The 16955-nt window shown below is 39.4% G+C and overlaps 1 protein-coding gene across 1 annotated transcript in view; it reads right to left on the reverse strand.

Moving 5' to 3' along the window:
- Positions 1-241: 241 nt before the first annotated feature.
- The window catches only part of LOC113129808 (uncharacterized), a 28504-nt gene continuing 11790 nt past the window's right edge, over positions 242-16955 (reverse strand). Inside the window, exons 48-98 of the mRNA XM_026305926.1 lie at positions 16888-16913; positions 16700-16721; positions 16580-16607; positions 16390-16474; positions 16114-16260; positions 15821-16029; positions 15615-15718; positions 15405-15523; positions 15134-15301; positions 14724-14923; positions 14513-14625; positions 14219-14325; positions 13905-14081; positions 13387-13595; positions 13200-13294; positions 13066-13091; positions 12878-12899; positions 12758-12785; positions 12568-12652; positions 12292-12438; positions 11999-12207; positions 11793-11896; positions 11583-11701; positions 10754-10909; positions 9825-10039; positions 9656-9741; positions 9403-9530; positions 9122-9247; positions 8809-8999; positions 8619-8710; positions 8290-8420; positions 7951-8075; positions 7692-7818; positions 7166-7378; positions 6842-7012; positions 6429-6575; positions 5920-5969; positions 5697-5829; positions 5453-5535; positions 5206-5332; positions 4853-5043; positions 4470-4560; positions 4196-4316; positions 3446-3627; positions 3002-3157; positions 2725-2858; positions 2491-2624; positions 2306-2400; positions 1352-1715; positions 792-878; positions 242-586 (exon numbers count right to left, since the gene is read on the reverse strand). Of these exons, the coding sequence (XP_026161711.1) occupies positions 498-586; positions 792-878; positions 1352-1715; positions 2306-2400; positions 2491-2624; positions 2725-2858; positions 3002-3157; positions 3446-3627; positions 4196-4316; positions 4470-4560; positions 4853-5043; positions 5206-5332; positions 5453-5535; positions 5697-5829; positions 5920-5969; positions 6429-6575; positions 6842-7012; positions 7166-7378; positions 7692-7818; positions 7951-8075; positions 8290-8420; positions 8619-8710; positions 8809-8999; positions 9122-9247; positions 9403-9530; positions 9656-9741; positions 9825-10039; positions 10754-10909; positions 11583-11701; positions 11793-11896; positions 11999-12207; positions 12292-12438; positions 12568-12652; positions 12758-12785; positions 12878-12899; positions 13066-13091; positions 13200-13294; positions 13387-13595; positions 13905-14081; positions 14219-14325; positions 14513-14625; positions 14724-14923; positions 15134-15301; positions 15405-15523; positions 15615-15718; positions 15821-16029; positions 16114-16260; positions 16390-16474; positions 16580-16607; positions 16700-16721; positions 16888-16913 (6494 nt within the window). The 3' untranslated portion in view covers positions 242-497. The remainder of the gene's footprint in view (positions 587-791; positions 879-1351; positions 1716-2305; positions 2401-2490; positions 2625-2724; positions 2859-3001; positions 3158-3445; positions 3628-4195; positions 4317-4469; positions 4561-4852; positions 5044-5205; positions 5333-5452; positions 5536-5696; positions 5830-5919; positions 5970-6428; positions 6576-6841; positions 7013-7165; positions 7379-7691; positions 7819-7950; positions 8076-8289; positions 8421-8618; positions 8711-8808; positions 9000-9121; positions 9248-9402; positions 9531-9655; positions 9742-9824; positions 10040-10753; positions 10910-11582; positions 11702-11792; positions 11897-11998; positions 12208-12291; positions 12439-12567; positions 12653-12757; positions 12786-12877; positions 12900-13065; positions 13092-13199; positions 13295-13386; positions 13596-13904; positions 14082-14218; positions 14326-14512; positions 14626-14723; positions 14924-15133; positions 15302-15404; positions 15524-15614; positions 15719-15820; positions 16030-16113; positions 16261-16389; positions 16475-16579; positions 16608-16699; positions 16722-16887; positions 16914-16955) is intronic.

Below are 16955 nucleotides of genomic sequence, written 5' to 3' on the forward strand. Positions count from 1 at the left end.
AAGTTTCTGATACTAAATAGACTATTCAAATCTGTAGCATTGGATTTGAGTGTAGTGTGTAAAGTGCTGACTATCTTTAGAAAGAGACAAGCACAAGGGTAAGGAATTTGAATATGCATTTATTAATTTTGTGATACAGTAAAAATTATATTGATTTGTTTTTTCAATGATTTTTATTTATGATTGAACATAAATGATAGTATATAATGATAGTATATAAATGAATCTCCCTCCACAGCTCTTAAGTTCAAAGTCCCAGTAGGTGTAGAGTAAAATGCAAATCACCAAACATATTATTTTGATTTTTCTGATTGTTATGGAAGATACAACATAAAGAGATAGACTGGAGCAAAAATTAAGCAGTTACAATGACACAATTTTGTTTAGGTATGAATAAATAATGTTAAGACATCACAATTAAGATGTGGTTATTACTGAGAAATTAACTGTTGTAATTATTGATTAAGATACTTAAGTCACACATGTATTCAGGCTAGTTACAGTAGTAGTTGCAGCACAATTGCCAGCACAGCAGCCAGGAATATGGAGTGTTGTACAACTACAGCATGTCCACTTCTGTTTTCAGCTAGAAATCAAAACCAAACACATGTAATCAGACAGAAATGACATTTATCATTGGGGCAGAATTGTATTATTTTGATAGTTTTTAAAATTATTCCCATGGTTAAAAATAGCTTCAATATTATATTTACACCACATGCATTAAAACATAACATACTTACTTACAGTGGGTAAACTGGTACTGAAAATTATTAATTAAAAGTACTCACCTTGTGCTGTTGTTGTAGAGGTCTGGGTTGTACCAGAGGTCCCGGTTGCACCAGAGTTCCCTGTTGCACCAGAGGTCCCTATGTTTCCTGTGGAATGAGATTCAATCTAGTTAGGAAACAGTAACTCTATTTCATCTACTGTCAAAACCTTTTTACTGCATATTACTGATGGTTGATGGTAGCCACACTAAATAAATCCAAGCTGTGTAATCACATACACGCACAGAATGTGGCACATATATGGTCCCTTGTGGCTGAAATCTGTACCAGCTGCAAACAGATGACCACAACACACCACAAGCACAAAAGACCTTATATCACACACTGTTTTAATTGCTTGCTGGTAGGTACTTGTAGGTTACAGTTCTTTAGTTTGCTATCTATGTAGTCTTGTTGACTTGTTGTTCTCATACCACAGTGTGAAGTACTGACAAACAACTGGAACATATATTTTTTTCTATGTTACAATTCTTGATTGAGTGCCATGCCTGGGACTCTTATTTTGTAGAATAAAGTTAATCAAAGTATAAGCATAAAGCTCAGTAGATATGCATTTTTACCTTGTGCCTCTGTTAAAATGGTGGCAGATACTGATGCTGATGTTGATGCGGATGTTGATGCTGATGCTGATGTTGATGCTGATGCTGATGTTGATGCTGATGTTGATGCTGATGCTGATGTTGATGCTGATGTTGATGAAGATATTGACCCTGATGTTGGAGCCAATGTTGACGTTGAACTAGATGTTACTGGTGATGTAGTGGTTGAATCGCTTCTGTTACTGACAAGGCCCAAAGACAGTGTGTCCAGGTCTGACTGCAGCTTACTGTTCACCCAGGCCTGAACCACAGGGTCATTCTCAAATGTCTTCAGATCTTGTAGTTGGTTACCCATGAGGAACCTCACATTGGTCACAGTCAAACCCTGTGAATTAAAAAAAAAAAACAGTGAAGTGAATTGTTCCAACATTTTTACCACACTTGACAATGAGCAACAATGAAAATATAACAGATTTAAAAGCTTGTGTCTTGTGAATTCCTAAAATGTCAAAATATAACATATTTAAAAATAATTACTACATTTAAACCCTGAAGGTGATCACACATACACATATGGGCACATTGCACGGTGCTAATACTACAGTATGCTACTGTATATTAGCTAGAGAGGATTTGAGTTACCAATATCATATAACATTGTGCCACTACAGAAAATCTACAGACAAAGTAAACTTGAAAATGGAATAAACAATGGAGGTATAACATGTTATTTAATAAGCTTCAGAGTTACTGGTAGGTGGATTTCTGTTACCTCTGTATATAGCCAGGCTAGCTAGACTAATGTTATGAATGTTACCAATCTTCTCATGTAAATCCCAACAAGAAGACAGATTTGCTAATTTTTTTATGAAACTTTTCCTTAATGTTTTGAATTCAAAGCCCTTATCTATAATTCCTTAATGTCTTCCATCCAAAACCCCTTTCTGTTACAAGCACTTTAACAAGTGTCCTTACAGCAATCACATTAGGGTCCAGACTCCGGAAAGTGTTTATGTCCATGTTGACATTCTGGGTTGACAGTGCTTCTATGTCTGACAGTGGTGCTCCACCTGTTAGGGCAGGAAGGGAGACATGAAGTTAGAGAGCAATTTAATTAGAAATGGACAAATAGCCAGAAGGACAGATATTTGGATATTTACCGAGATAGGACTTCAATAAGTTGTAAAAGCTGGTGTCAAAGACACGTAGGGAGGAGAAGGAAATTTTACTGGTTTCATACAGCACTCTTTTCTGCTCAGATGAACATGACGCCACATTTAGAGGTTTGGCATATCTAAGAAGGAGCAAGAACAAAGCATTATACGTTGGTAAGTCTATAGCATCACTCACGGTACCCATGCATAGGTATCTTTGAGTTATGTGCTGACACCCACCTGATACTGTCTGAGGTGATGTCCTTCAGTGTGCTGATGTCTAATGAGCACACATTGGAGTCAATACTGTTCAGCTCAGTGCTGCCCAGTGAGTTCCCAGAAGTACTCAGGTACTTAGTGATGATTGCTTTGCTCTAAACGGCATCAAAGAAAATACTTCAAGTGAGTAAATGTATACAGGTACAGTATCAGCATCTGATATAACACCATATGTAAGTCTGTTTTAAGATTCTAAGTTGAAATGTTTTGTAGTTTTGGGAATCCCTCAACTCTGTACCTTAGCTGCCTCCCAAGGTCCATCCTCAGCTTTCATGAGTGCTGCCAGTGTGTCAACTTTGGTGATGCTCCACTTGGAGATATCATCAAGCGTTGCTGCACGAGAGACTGAACCAAGCAGCTGGACTTTGCTATCAGAAACACCAGATGGGAATGCCTGGAAGAAAAAAAAAATGTGACAGCAAAATATTGGTGTCTGGTAAAATATAAATTAATCCACATTTAAAAAATTCACAATTACTGTGTCTCAAAAGATGCTAAACGTGTTCTGGTAGATTCGTGTAGCTTTTCTTTTTTGATAATTTCACGAATGTTCTGGACATGTTTTTAATTCCACTTTATGTTTTTACCCTTTTTTTTTTACTTTTTACTTTAATTTACTGTATACCTGATACTACAGTATGTCTCCCATCTTTCTGCAATTATATTCATATACAAAAACTACCTGGTTGAGTTTCTCCAGAATGATTTTTTGGAAGTCCGTGTCATCCACCTTCTCACAGATGGAGCTGAGACTGTCCTTCAGAACAGGGATGTCGAGGCAAAGGTCAAATTGCACCTGGTCGTAGCCAAAGGGGAAGGAACCATCGCTAACTGTCACCTGAGTGATGTTACCCACGGTGCAGCCTTGTGAATAATTATGAGAGACAAAAAAGTTTAATGTCACACAAAATGTCGTGCTGGATTACCAAAAGCGGCATCATTCTCTTTATTAAGCTACTGTAATCACTTAGTCTATAAAACATCAGAGAGCTGTTAAGTCGCATCATAATTTTCTAGAGTCCAAGGTTATGTCTTCAGATTTCTGTTTTTGTCTGACCAATGATCATAAATCCCAAAATAGTCAATTTATCCAATTGTCAATATAGGACCAGGACAAAACACTGGATAATCAAATGTATTAAAGCCAGAATAATCAAATGTTTAAAAATGATTTAGAGCAAGAATATGTACTATAACTTACAAAGGAAAGAACCAAAATTTATAAATGAAAAGTGAGATTATAAGCCATAAATCACATTTTCTCTATGTAATACACAAAAACCTTTGGCTGCAAACTTTATATCAATGCAGCAGGTGTTAACCAAAGGTTAGTCTCACTTTAAACAATTAATTGATTACCAATATAGCTGCCAGTTTGAGGTCCAGTAATAGATTTTGCTTCGTAAAAATGAACACAACAATAAATCTTTACCTGCTCCTCGTTTTATCTTGTGGGCACTGCACTCTCTGAACAGCGCCTTCATCTTTGACTTTTCTGTCTTTGTTTCCCTCAGGTTGGGCATGAAGGTCTTCAGGAACCTGCCTTTTGTTGTCTACAAATGACATGCCAGAAATATTTTTTTTTTAATAAAATGTAAAATGGGTATCAGCTACCTTTTACTTTAGTACGTTAAGTATCATTAAATTCAATCAATTCAATCAACCACATCACCGAACATGAGAAGCAGTCAAAGTAAAAGACATACAATTTTGAACTGGCCCCAGATGTTTCTTGTGAAATACAGAGGAAGGACTCCGAGGTTCTTCAGTGTTTCCTCGGTCCAAGTGCTGGGATTTCTGAAAACAGAAGACAACATATTCATGCACAGTGTAGTGCTATAGTGGCATAGGATGCAGAATTTGTTGCATGGAGACTGGTTAGACTGTTTTCTGTATCTGGTGCAGTAGTAAGTATTTACATCAGCAGGATGATCTAAGTGGGACTGACTCAAAATAAACTGTAGACATAGGAACAATTAATTAATTTTGATTGTATTTGTATAGTTTGAAATATCTACAATATTGCCATCCTTCTTCTTTGAAATGCAGTTCGAATAGATCTTACAATAGTTTGATTTAAGTTCTGTACCCATATTGTGTTTTTCCGGACAGCATCTGCGTCTCTATGGCAGCCACCTGGCTGTCAGAGAAGTCTTTGCAGTCTTTGAGTTTTTCCAGGATGTCAGGATCAGCAGTCAGGATGTAAGAGCTGTCCAGAGTGCAGGCCATGTTTCCTAAGACCGCCAAGTTTTCTTTGCTCAGACTCAAGTCATTTATACCCTATATAGTTAAAAATAGAGAACAATGGAACATTTTTGCATAACAGCTTTTATGTTTGATTTTACATTAATTTTTCATTTACTGTTGCATGTAAAGGTCTTTGTTTGAAATAAGGCTGTATTGCCTGTTTCTGTAGTAAAGACCAATTTTAATGGCACTTACCAAACAGGTCCTGGCACGATTGAGCAGCAGCGAGTTCTTGTTCAAAATGCTGGAGGCCACAGTGAAGTCAGCAACCCCCAGTGTAGAAAAGTATGATCTGCAGTTGTCTCCTTGGACATCCTCGTTGCTGTAATACATCAATGTAAAGATGGGAAAATATGTAAACAAATACAGTATGCACTGTATTTTTTCAGGTAATTGTCATATTATAAGATCAGTACAACAAATTGCTCAGAGGCATACTGACCTGAAGTAGAGAAGCATTTCTGAGGGATAATCTGTGAAGCTCTGGGAGATGTGTCCATCCATCAGGTTGTACATGCAAGTCAGCTGTAGAAAACAATGAGATAACACCAAACAATGTGATATAAGTTGGTAATCCATAATGTAACTTATTTTTAAAATCTATGACTCTTGCATTATTTTCAACTTGAGCCACAGTAATGTGTTTCAATTAAATTTAATTTCGCATGTATTTAATCTGACTTTACCTGTGGTTCCTTCAGCACCACCTTTGCCCTGTCTTTCCTTGGTCTGCTGGCACGGATCAAGTCCTGGACCCTGGTGCTCGTCATTCTCTGTACTGATGTGCATGTGAAGCCTTGCAGCACAGAAGAATTAAGCCTGTGGAGGAGAACAGAAAACCACAAAACACAAGTTAAAAAAAGGGGGGGGGGGATAAACAACACACAGTTATAGAGAAGTTTTACTTACTGATCGATGTCAAAGCTTGTTTCAGCCAGTCTCCCAAAGAAGATGCTCGCCTAGAACAACAATAATCAATTTCAATGCCAGTTAAAACCTCTATTTGTAACTGTGCTCCATTTAACTAAACCTGTCAACATTTTTCAGTAGTTTTCACTAGATGTTGGAAAAGGACTAGACGTACTGTGGGCCTTTTTATTAATACTTACCACATATTTATCTGATTCAGACTATGCTGTAAAGATTTATTAAACAGAATTGTATTTCCCATTTAACAATGTAAATTTACAGTAACTGGAGGTTATGGGTTAAAATAATTGTATTTATCTTGATTTAAATGTGGAGTCAAACTATATGCAAACTGTGTGCAAAACATCTGAGAAAAAAACTGAATAAATTTAATTTCTCTCTGTGTATTACCTGACCTGTGACTTCAGGAATAAAAAATAAAAGAAAAATGAAAAAAACCAAAACAAATTTGTGTTTATTCTATTATGCATACAAAAGTACATACTGACCTGATACTGAGTCCATTTCTTTCTGTTTATTACACTCATGTCAATGGACCCATTGGGAAATGCAAGCAGGTATGGTGGGATCTCAGTTGCCAGAGCATCAGGGACGTTCAGCACTACTGCAGCTGGACTCTGGTCCACAGATATGATCTAATAGGAAAACAAATTTAAAACCAAAATAAAAATTCACTTTCAATTTCATAAGTGTGTTGACAAAGAGCTGAGGTGTGTTAATATTAGTTTTTTTTTTTTTATCTCAATCTGAGATCAGTAATGTCTTCCTGAAAATATTGAAACATAATGTTTTAAAGCCAATTCCCTCAAAAGGATGTTTTAAAATCTTTGTCAAATAAAACCCAAAAACGTGCCAAAAAATTAGTTGGTGAGTCACATGTTGTAAAATCAGGACTTTATACCTTTTTGACAAAGCCCTCCTGTACAACATCTGGGGCTGCCTGTATGTTGGAGACAAAGGTGGCGCTCTGGGAAATGCTGAGCAGTTCTGAGGCTGGAACATTATTTAGTAACTCTGAAGAAATGCCAGAAACTAGGGTGCCAAGGGATTCCAGGGAGGAGCCAGAGTTGATCTGTTTAACACATTTACATTTATCAAGGCTGAGGTCAAAGTAAAGTACTTCTATGTCATTTATGAATAATAAAACTATACAAATAGAGAAAATTGATAGGGTCAAAACATTACATATTTGACATGATTGTAAAGTGGCAAGAGGGGCCTTTACCTGGAAGCCTGCTGCAGTAATGGACTGGACGATTGTGGTGGCCTGCTCCTGGTTCCAGGTGCTAATGTTGCTCAAGGTGGACATAGAGGAAAGCAGCACTGATGGGGGAACTGAAGTGATCTGGCTGGTTGTCAGGCCTGAGGAGGCACTGCCAAGAGCCACAAATGTCTCTGCTGTGATGGTCTTAATGTTGGATGCGAGAGTAGCAGACACCTATAGACAAAGAAAAATTGGTATGGCCATTTCACAGCAGCTTAGGGTACAAATGCTGTGACATGTGGCATTGGTGGATACTATATACTTCGACCTACACAGATAAACATAACAACAAAACTAATGCACTCATATACAGTACACTACTAGCATGTACCAACACAGCACTTTATTAAAAGTGCTAAAAGTGATACAAACAAATACACCAGGATTACAACCTCACACTGAAATACTCTATTCCCATTCAGAATCATGGCAACTGAAAAAAGTGTCTGTGGTGTTGAAAACATTGGTAGCAATGATAGTGCAGTACCTCAGGGTCCATTGTTTCACCACAGAACTTCTTCATCTCATTCAAAATGAGTATAGTGTCAGCTTCATTCGCAGAAGAATATCTTTCACGTGGGACCTCAGAAGAGCACAGGAACAAGCCTGGAAGCCTTGACAAAAAGAGACAAATCGTTCAACCTCAGGCACCAACCAATAGAAACCATTTTATTATATGGAATAACCAGCATTCACCCACTAAATCATATTCATGATTGGACATTTTTTGTTAAATTTGTACTCACTTGACAGGGTTGAAGGTTGGGTTGAACTTGAAAAGCTGAGAGACGTAGTGGTCAGTTACATTTTTTGGGATTGCTGCGTTGTTAAAGAGCTCCAGATTGGCTTGATCCACCAAGAACACTTTATTCTTCAAAAAAATGGGAACAAATAATTCAGTAAGTATTACAGTAACACTAAAATAAAAGCATGAAAAGTAGGTTACAATTGTGAAAGATATGGCTGGTAACAGAATTTCCCCTCAGGGATTAATAAAGATGAATTTATTTTTTATAGTAATATACCAGGAGGTATAACCAAAGACTTCTATATTTTGTTGTGGTTCAAGTCTGAACATGACGTACTTCACTGCGGGAGATGAAGGTGCTAAAATCATCCAGAGTGATGAATGTCACAAAGTTGCCGATGTAATTGACAAACCAGGAGGTCGAGTTTAATTCTGCATCACTGGCATTGTAGCATCTGGTTCCAGAATCTATGGAAACAGACAAAAACACACAACAATGTCAATGATGGTAATTTAATTTGCTATATATGTTTACCTATGTATATATATATATTTATATATTTACCTATGTATATATATATATATATATATATATATATATACAGTATATATATATATAAATTTCCATGACATCTGCTGTACACGTTTGCTTAAAATGCATCTTACCAGTCATCAGGTAGGTCCTGATGGTGGTGTAGACATCACCTTGTCCAAAGTCAGAGCCATTGTATGAGAAGTTGTGTCCCATTACAGAGACCCTAATGAAGAGAACAACCCCACAAACTAAATATCAACATATAATCTTGTTTTACTAGTCTGTCACAAAACTTTGCGACACTGTAAAAATGACACTTACAGTTTTTGGAAGGCAACGCATGAAGCATTTTGGACTTCGGTGGCGGTTATAAGGCTCTTGCTGAGGAATCGAAGGTAGTTCTTCAACCGTACACTGAACCACAAATCAACCTCTGATCTGTTGTTGCTGCTCAAAGCCATGGGCCAGACACAGGGCAAGATCATCTTCTTCACATCATCTGGAACATCCTCCTAATGGCATATACATGTATTTACATGCTGAATGAAAGGCAACAAGGTTTCTACTAATATCAACACATAAATGTGGAGTTATAGTAATATCTATTGCAGTAACATACAAAAGAAGGACATACAGTTTCGAGGAAGACAGGAATGCTGTTGTAGTTGTTGAAAATATCACACATGTCAGTATTGAGATCAATCACATTTGGTCGGCTGAGGAACTGACGCAGCTCTGAGGGGCTAATGGTATTAATGAGCTGGAGGGAAAAAAAAGAAAAAAAAACATTTAAAACTGAAATCAATAGGTATTTGGCGATAAATCTTAGAAATGAAAATACAGTAGATAACTGTGTTTCAACCTGAGCTTGTCAATTTTTTAAAAAAGCTTTAGGTAAGCATTTTTATACGTCACCTCTGACTTGCGTGTCTGTGGCAGAAGAGACATGAACATGGACAAATCTGGAAAGCCAAAGCTGAGGAAAGTGTTTTTCAGGTAGATGTAGAAGCTTCCACCACTGTAACACTTGAGTGGTGTTGGACCTGTTTAAAACACAAATGAATACTGAGAATATATATACATAATCACAGCAACTTTTCTTTGGCACAGATGTGTATTGCCATTACTTTTCTAGGTGTACTGCAGTGTAATTATTTCTTGCACAGACCTTGGAGAAAGAGGAGGATGCTTTTGTAGATCTCAGTTTCCGTGTTGCTGCTGAGTGTCACATGTAGTGTGTCCAACAATGTGATCCTGAATTTAGATCAACTTTTAGTTCCAAGTAGTTCAAGAATATGTATCATTACAATGATCACCATCATCATAGAAATACTTACATCTCTTGGCTGCTGTTACAACCCCTGTTCTTCCCAATGTCAAACAAAGGTGTCACCAGGCTTTGAGAGAGGTTGTCCAGTAGAGGGCTCAGTCGATCCCTGAGCCACAGCTGGAACACTGTGTCACTGACAGCTGGAGAGGACAGATTGGCTTTGTCGAATACTGCCTGGAGGAAGGCAGATTTCACCTCTTGTCTGTACTTTGTTGGGTGTACCTAGGAGAATGTTTTTAGAGATTATTAAAATAAATGAAATAGTTTACATGAAAGTAAAACCATTATGCATTCATTTGAATGTGTTAACATTTATTAATCAATTATCCCTTGGTTACATCCAGTAAGCTATTTTTTTTTTCTGGAGAAACAACACCACCTGATTCTGCCCCTAAAATAAGCAACCCTGCAGGTAAGTTTAAGGATGTTTCAATTGGTACTGTACCTTAGCTTAGCCTGGACTACAACATTAGTAAGGGCATTTATTTCACTATAGGTATGCTAGCTTGTTCAACAAGTCACTATATATATATATATATATATATATAAAAAGATAGGTGCATGTTAAGGTTGCCCCCTTGAATGTGAAAAACGGAACTGTTTAAAGTAGCTTCTATTTGAATTTTTCTTCATTGCAACTTTTTTTCTGAGCTTTTTGGCCTGTATTGGTTTTAGCTTGGTCAACCCTAAAAATGTGTCTCGATTTCAGTGGAATTTTAAAAATATACAATTTAATAACAATTTACATTTAATTTAACATTGTGGCATCTTTATCATCTTTATGCAACAGCTCAAACAAAACAACAAAAAAAAAAAACTACTTCTAAATACCACTAAATGACTCCCCCCCCCAAAAAATACTACAGGTATGAATGTATCCAGTAATGTTAGCAATACTGAGAAAGACAGGCAAGTGTCAGGCATGTAGATATTTACCTTGATGGCCGATGACACAATGTCAAAGAAAGCACCAAAGTCAACAGGTTTGACGAGTGTCATGATTTTTGCCACGTCTTGCATTGTCTTAAGTTGTGAAGGATCTGTTGCAAGCTCAGCCAGCTGAGTGAAAGTGAGATGATCTGCAACCTCGCTCTGAAAGTAACAAGCAGCATTTCAGTAAGACAACACCAACTCTAATTTAACAATGTAGTACTATATTTGAGGTAAAAATTGGACCCATGTTGCAGTCGCTTAATTAGCCAACTAGGACCTGTTGATACAAAGCATGATGTGTGAAACTACCTAATATAAAGTTTACATGATCACACAAATTGTTACAACTGACCAGCAAATGTACTTGATTTATATATGGTTTGAGTTATGGTGTGTATTCCTTAATTTTTAATGAATAAAATTTAAAACTTTAAAAGTTTTTGACAAAAGAGAAAAAAATATATTCATTTTCACTTCATTTCCAATTTGTCTAAATTATATTTAAAAAAGGTAAAATATATTAAAATACTCTATTCTGCATGTTTACGAAGAATTAAAACAACTGGTGTTGCTCCAGAACATAAACATGTAAGGAAAGAATGCAGAAGCATATAAAAGGAAAAATGAGAAGGATAAAAAACTATTTGGCATTATGTGAAGGAAAAATGTAGGTAATGTTTTTCAAAAATGATACTTTCTAACTTAGATAACATTGGATGTCATGATGATTCTAATTTTTTTGAATGCCAATTCAGAGGATGCAAGATTCGGAAAAATTTAGGTAAGTCCTTTAACTTGGGAGGAGAAGACTACAACTACAGTGCACACTCACACTGGAGAAGTTAGGATTGAGGGCTTGCAATTCCTGCAGGGTTGCAAAAACAGAGAAGTTGCCAAGGTTTGCCTGTAGCCACTCTTTACTGCCTCTGATAGATGAGACGCAGCCGGGATCTGCAAGCAAAACACAAAGAAAGGCATTGGAAGGCTAATACCACCACATGCTGTCCACATTAGCAAACTGAGCCGCAGCGCCTGCCGTTACCTGTTGAGTCGTTCCTTGAGAGGAATGGTTTGATGAAGTGGGTGAAGACCGCTTGCTGTGTTTTGTTGTCCATGGATGGCCTTTGGCTGCTGAATGCCTGGATGCTGAAATGTGAGAGGCGGCTTTTAACATCTAAACAACTACGAAGAGGCAGATGCCTCTACCTATCTGTTGACAGTGGAGCAATATGTCATTCATTTGCTTACACAGTCTGATACGCAGGGCAGCTGAAGTTCTTGGAGCTGAGGCAGAAGAGGAAGTTGGGAGATGGAGAGGCCAAAAACGGGCGAATCCTCTGGAACCAGCTGCTGACAAAGTCATCAGTCTGCAGCTGTGTCTGGCTGAAGTTGGCAATTCTCACCTCTCCAAGAGCTTCAAGAGCTGGTGCCAAGAATGGGCTGCTGATGTTGGAGGCCTGCAATTGAAGAAGTCATTTTGGTTTGAAACAGTATTCACACGTGGAGACAGCAATTTTGCACAATTGCGTGATTTGATTTACCGTGGTGGCGAATGACTCAAGAGCCTGGTCTAGCACGGGAGAAGCTTTTTGAAAGAGAAGTTTCCAGACCTCTGGCAGGTATGTCACTTGGCTTTCCTCTGAGCATTTCAGCAGTGTTGCCATGTTGTTGACGGTGAGATGTGTAGCCTTGGAAACAAATGGCACAAGAAATAAAGTAACAAACCCTTTGAGCATATGCACATGTGTCTAAGGATTGGAATGTAGCAAAAGCCATATCTTTCTCTGGGATGTACAGCTTCCATCAAACAATCTTACCGAGGAACAGGCATGCTGAGTGATGGTAAAATTGCACAGGGTTTGAGAGGAATTGTCAACACTCAGAGTTCGTTCCAGTTGTGAGCTGATGAGAACAATAACAAGAAAAACAATTGTCACCTTATTGAGATTGTGTAAAAGAAATGTACCTATCCAATCTCAGCACCGGACAAAAGGGGAAATCACTTACCTGTCGACTCCATCACAGATCAGGCCCTCTGTGAAAAGACAATATTGTGTGTCAGACATTGAACCTTCAGAATGAGATTTTGTCATCCAAACTACCATGTCAGGTATTTTACAGACTTACCGTTAACTGGGGTCTCCTGGCACTGGAGGCAAGCAAAGCATAATTGTTACTCTAGTGGCAAAAGCTACTTGCGATTAAAATAACTTCACATGGCCACCTTAATGATGCTAATGGGACAAGCCCGTGTCTTGTAAACATTCATCAAATAATGGAAACTCTATGTAATACGTTCATCGACATGACCTTACCTGGAAGGAATCTGGAACTGAGCAACCTGTTTAAGAGAAAAATAAAATCAAGGCATCAATACAGCTGTCATCACAGCAGTTGTAATTGCCTTTTCTGAAAGAGAACTGAGTCAGCAGAGCGTTCTGCCACGTACGTGTGAATGTGTCCTTGAGCGTCTCCACGCTTGAGCGCACACCCTGTGAAAGGGACCGTGGCAGGGACTGCAAACTTTGCTGAAGACCAGTGAGTCTGAAGGAAGAAAACAAAACATTGTCACTTGTCTGGAACCACTTTGACATCATGCACAGCCATAAAGTCTCAGCAGAAACATCATCTCTTACATAGCTTTGTAGGAATCGCAGCTGATGTTCATGGGAATCACCACCAAGCTAGCAGGATGGAGGCTCGCCATCACAGTGGCCAAATTGACCTGGAACCATAGCTTAAAGTCTTCAGGTCCAAAGTCTTCAAATTGGGAAGCCAGGGCTGTCAAGGTCAGATTCAAGATGGTGTCTCGTACAGCTGGATTTGTGATGAAGGTGATGTTTTTCTGGAAATAAACAAGATTCATGTTGCAGTTCACCAGGACATTTGACCTTTTTGAAGTCACCATAGACATGAAAGCACTCGTGATGACACATCTTTGCCCTTCAGTACATCAAGAGTGTGATTAAGGTGTCATCGGCAGCAACTCATTCCTAAAGATATCGATTGGATTTTTTTTTTTTTACTACTTCGAGTCAAATCTCGACCCCTTATTAGCTTCTGCAAACATTCCTTAAGAAACAGGACAAGATGTTATGGTTGTTTTGTCAGGCAATTCTGAGAAAATATGGCAATCTTAAAATGAAGCATTCACCTGCTGGCTGATGTTGGCAAAAGTGTGGAAGAACTCATTGAGCTGCTTATTATCATGGGACTTTGTCAAGCTTGTGAACACCTTCCTTACGATGGTCTCATTCTCCAATGCATTGCTGGCTGGATTCAGGATCAGTTCAGCCTTTTGGTCTGGTGGGAGGAAGTCCGCAAGTGCCTCCTGAGGTCATAGAGAGAGGATGTATAAGCTACTTTTTTCTTTGACGTGGCAAAACCAGCCATGTGTGCAGTGTTTCCAAGTGCTGGATATCATGCTGCTGTTGAGGAGGAAGATTGCTAGTGAAATATATGACTCACGGAGGAGAGGTGGAAGTCTTTGAAGTCAGCGTATGTTGTATATAGGGAAAAGAGAGCCAGGTTTTCCTCAAGCCAGTTGGCATCGCTCTGATTTTCCTTTCTGCAAGCTAAGACCAGCGCAGAGGAATGAATACACACATCATTTAGCAAAGAATATTTTACATTGACACACATGACACAAGGCAGGTGTCAGTTTGCATCTCACTGCCATTTCAAAGTGTCTTTCCTCAATTTCAAGCCCATGAGCAAGCCACACAAGCAACCACATGGGGCAGTTTACTGTGTCATCCCTACCTGGCCCATTGATGACATTGGCAGAGTTTCTCAGGTAGCCCAGCAAAACGCGTGCCATGGCTTTTCCTGTTTGCTCTGGTATCTCGGAGAAAACACCGGCTATCCCACTCACACTGCAAAGGAACAAAAGAAACACTCTCACCCAGTCCCTCATTATTATTTTCCTACTTTGCTGCAATGTAATCTTGTGTGCTGGTGAAATGCTACTCACACAGCATGGTAGTTTGTGCAGCTTATGTTTGAGGTTGCAGTCTCCAGCATCACTGGACTGAAACCTGCGAGGAATGGACCCAGTTTCATATGGAACCAATCCAACCAGTCGTGTTCCTTGAAGTCTGGGAAATGGGGACTGATGATGGTGAAGATCCTGTTCATCGCAGTGTCTCTCACAGCAGGTTGGACTTTGAGGACCTGTCAAATTACAACATGAGAAGATTTAAACACCACACAGTTTACCTGTGACAAGCACATCATACAAAAGGCTGCAATGATGCATCCAAATATTTGCTATGAATAGGTACCCTACAACTGATGAAGAGGTCTAGATATACCAAGCAAACTGCCTACACTTGGTACAAAAAACCCAGGATCTTCCTTTCCCCAGTAACAAAAGCAGGCTACCTGTCCCTTTGCCGTCAGCTGTGTCAGGAATTCCTCCACATTTTGCAGAGAATTGCCCTGCTCAAGACGATCAAACACGCGGCCCATGTAGTCGGTGTCATTCAAGGCCCCTGAGATCAGCGTCCGCTCTGCAACTTGAGCAGGAGTGAGCACTGACAACGCGTCTGCCTGCAAAGGGGAATCGATATGATATCAAACAGCTGCGGTTGTGAAACCACAGGTAAGGCCTTTAACTTGGGAGGAGAAGACTACAACTACAGCGCACACTCACACTGGAGAAGTTAGGATTGAGGGCTTGCAATTCCTGCAGGGTTGCAAAAACAGAGAAGTTGCCAAGGTTTGCCTGTAGCCACTCTTTACTGCCTCTGATAGATGAGACGCAGCCGGGATCTGCAAGCAAAACACAAAGAAAGGCATTGGAAGGCTAATACCACCACATGCTGTCCACATTAGCAAACTGAGCCGCAGCGCCTGCCGTTACCTGTTGAGTCGTTCCTTGAGAGGAATGGTTTGATGAAGTGGGTGAAGACCGCTTGCTGTGTTTTGTTGTCCATGGATGGCCTTTGGCTGCTGAATGCCTGGATGCTGAAATGTGAGAGGCGGCTTTTAACATCTAAACAACTACGAAGAGGCAGATGCCTCTACCTATCTGTTGACAGTGGAGCAATATGTCATTCATTTGCTTACACAGTCTGATACGCAGGGCAGCTGAAGTTCTTGGAGCTGAGGCAGAAGAGGAAGTTGGGAGATGGAGAGGCCAAAAACGGGCGAATCCTCTGGAACCAGCTGCTGACAAAGTCATCAGTCTGCAGCTGTGTCTGGCTGAAGTTGGCAATTCTCACCTCTCCAAGAGCTTCAAGAGCTGGTGCCAAGAATGGGCTGCTGATGTTGGAGGCCTGCAATTGAAGAAGTCATTTTGGTTTGAAACAGTATTCACACGTGGAGACAGCAATTTTGCACAATTGCGTGATTTGATTTACCGTGGTGGCGAATGACTCAAGAGCCTGGTCTAGCACGGGAGAAGCTTTTTGAAAGAGAAGTTTCCAGACCTCTGGCAGGTATGTCACTTGGCTTTCCTCTGAGCATTTCAGCAGTGTTGCCATGTTGTTGACGGTGAGATGTGTAGCCTTGGAAACAAATGGCACAAGAAATAAAGTAACAAACCCTTTGAGCATATGCACATGTGTCTAAGGATTGGAATGTAGCAAAAGCCATATCTTTCTCTGGGATGTACAGCTTCCATCAAACAATCTTACCGAGGAACAGGCATGCTGAGTGATGGTAAAATTGCACAGGGTTTGAGAGGAATTGTCAACACTCAGAGTTCGTTCCAGTTGTGAGCTGATGAGAACAATAACAAGAAAAACAATTGTCACCTTATTGAGATTGTGTAAAAGAAATGTACCTATCCAATCTCAGCACCGGACAAAAGGGGAAATCACTTACCTGTCGACTCCATCACAGATCAGGCCCTCTGTGAAAAGACAATATTGTGTGTCAGACATTGAACCTTCAGAATGAGATTTTGTCATCCAAACTACCATGTCAGGTATTTTACAGACTTACCGTTAACTGGGGTCTCCTGGCACTGGAGGCAAGCAAAGCATAATTGTTACTCTAGTGGCAAAAGCTACTTGCGATTAAAATAACTTCACATGGCCACCTTAATGATGCTAATGGGACAAGCCCGTGTCTTGTAAACATTCATCAAATAATGGAAACTCTATGTAATACGTTCATCGACATGACCTTACCTGGAAGGAATCTGGAACTGAGCAACCTGTTTAAGAGAAAAATAAAATCGAGGCATCAATACAGCTGT

Source organism: Mastacembelus armatus, chromosome 22 (genome assembly GCF_900324485.2).
Source record: "Mastacembelus armatus chromosome 22, fMasArm1.2, whole genome shotgun sequence".
NCBI lineage: Eukaryota > Metazoa > Chordata > Actinopteri > Synbranchiformes > Mastacembelidae > Mastacembelus > Mastacembelus armatus.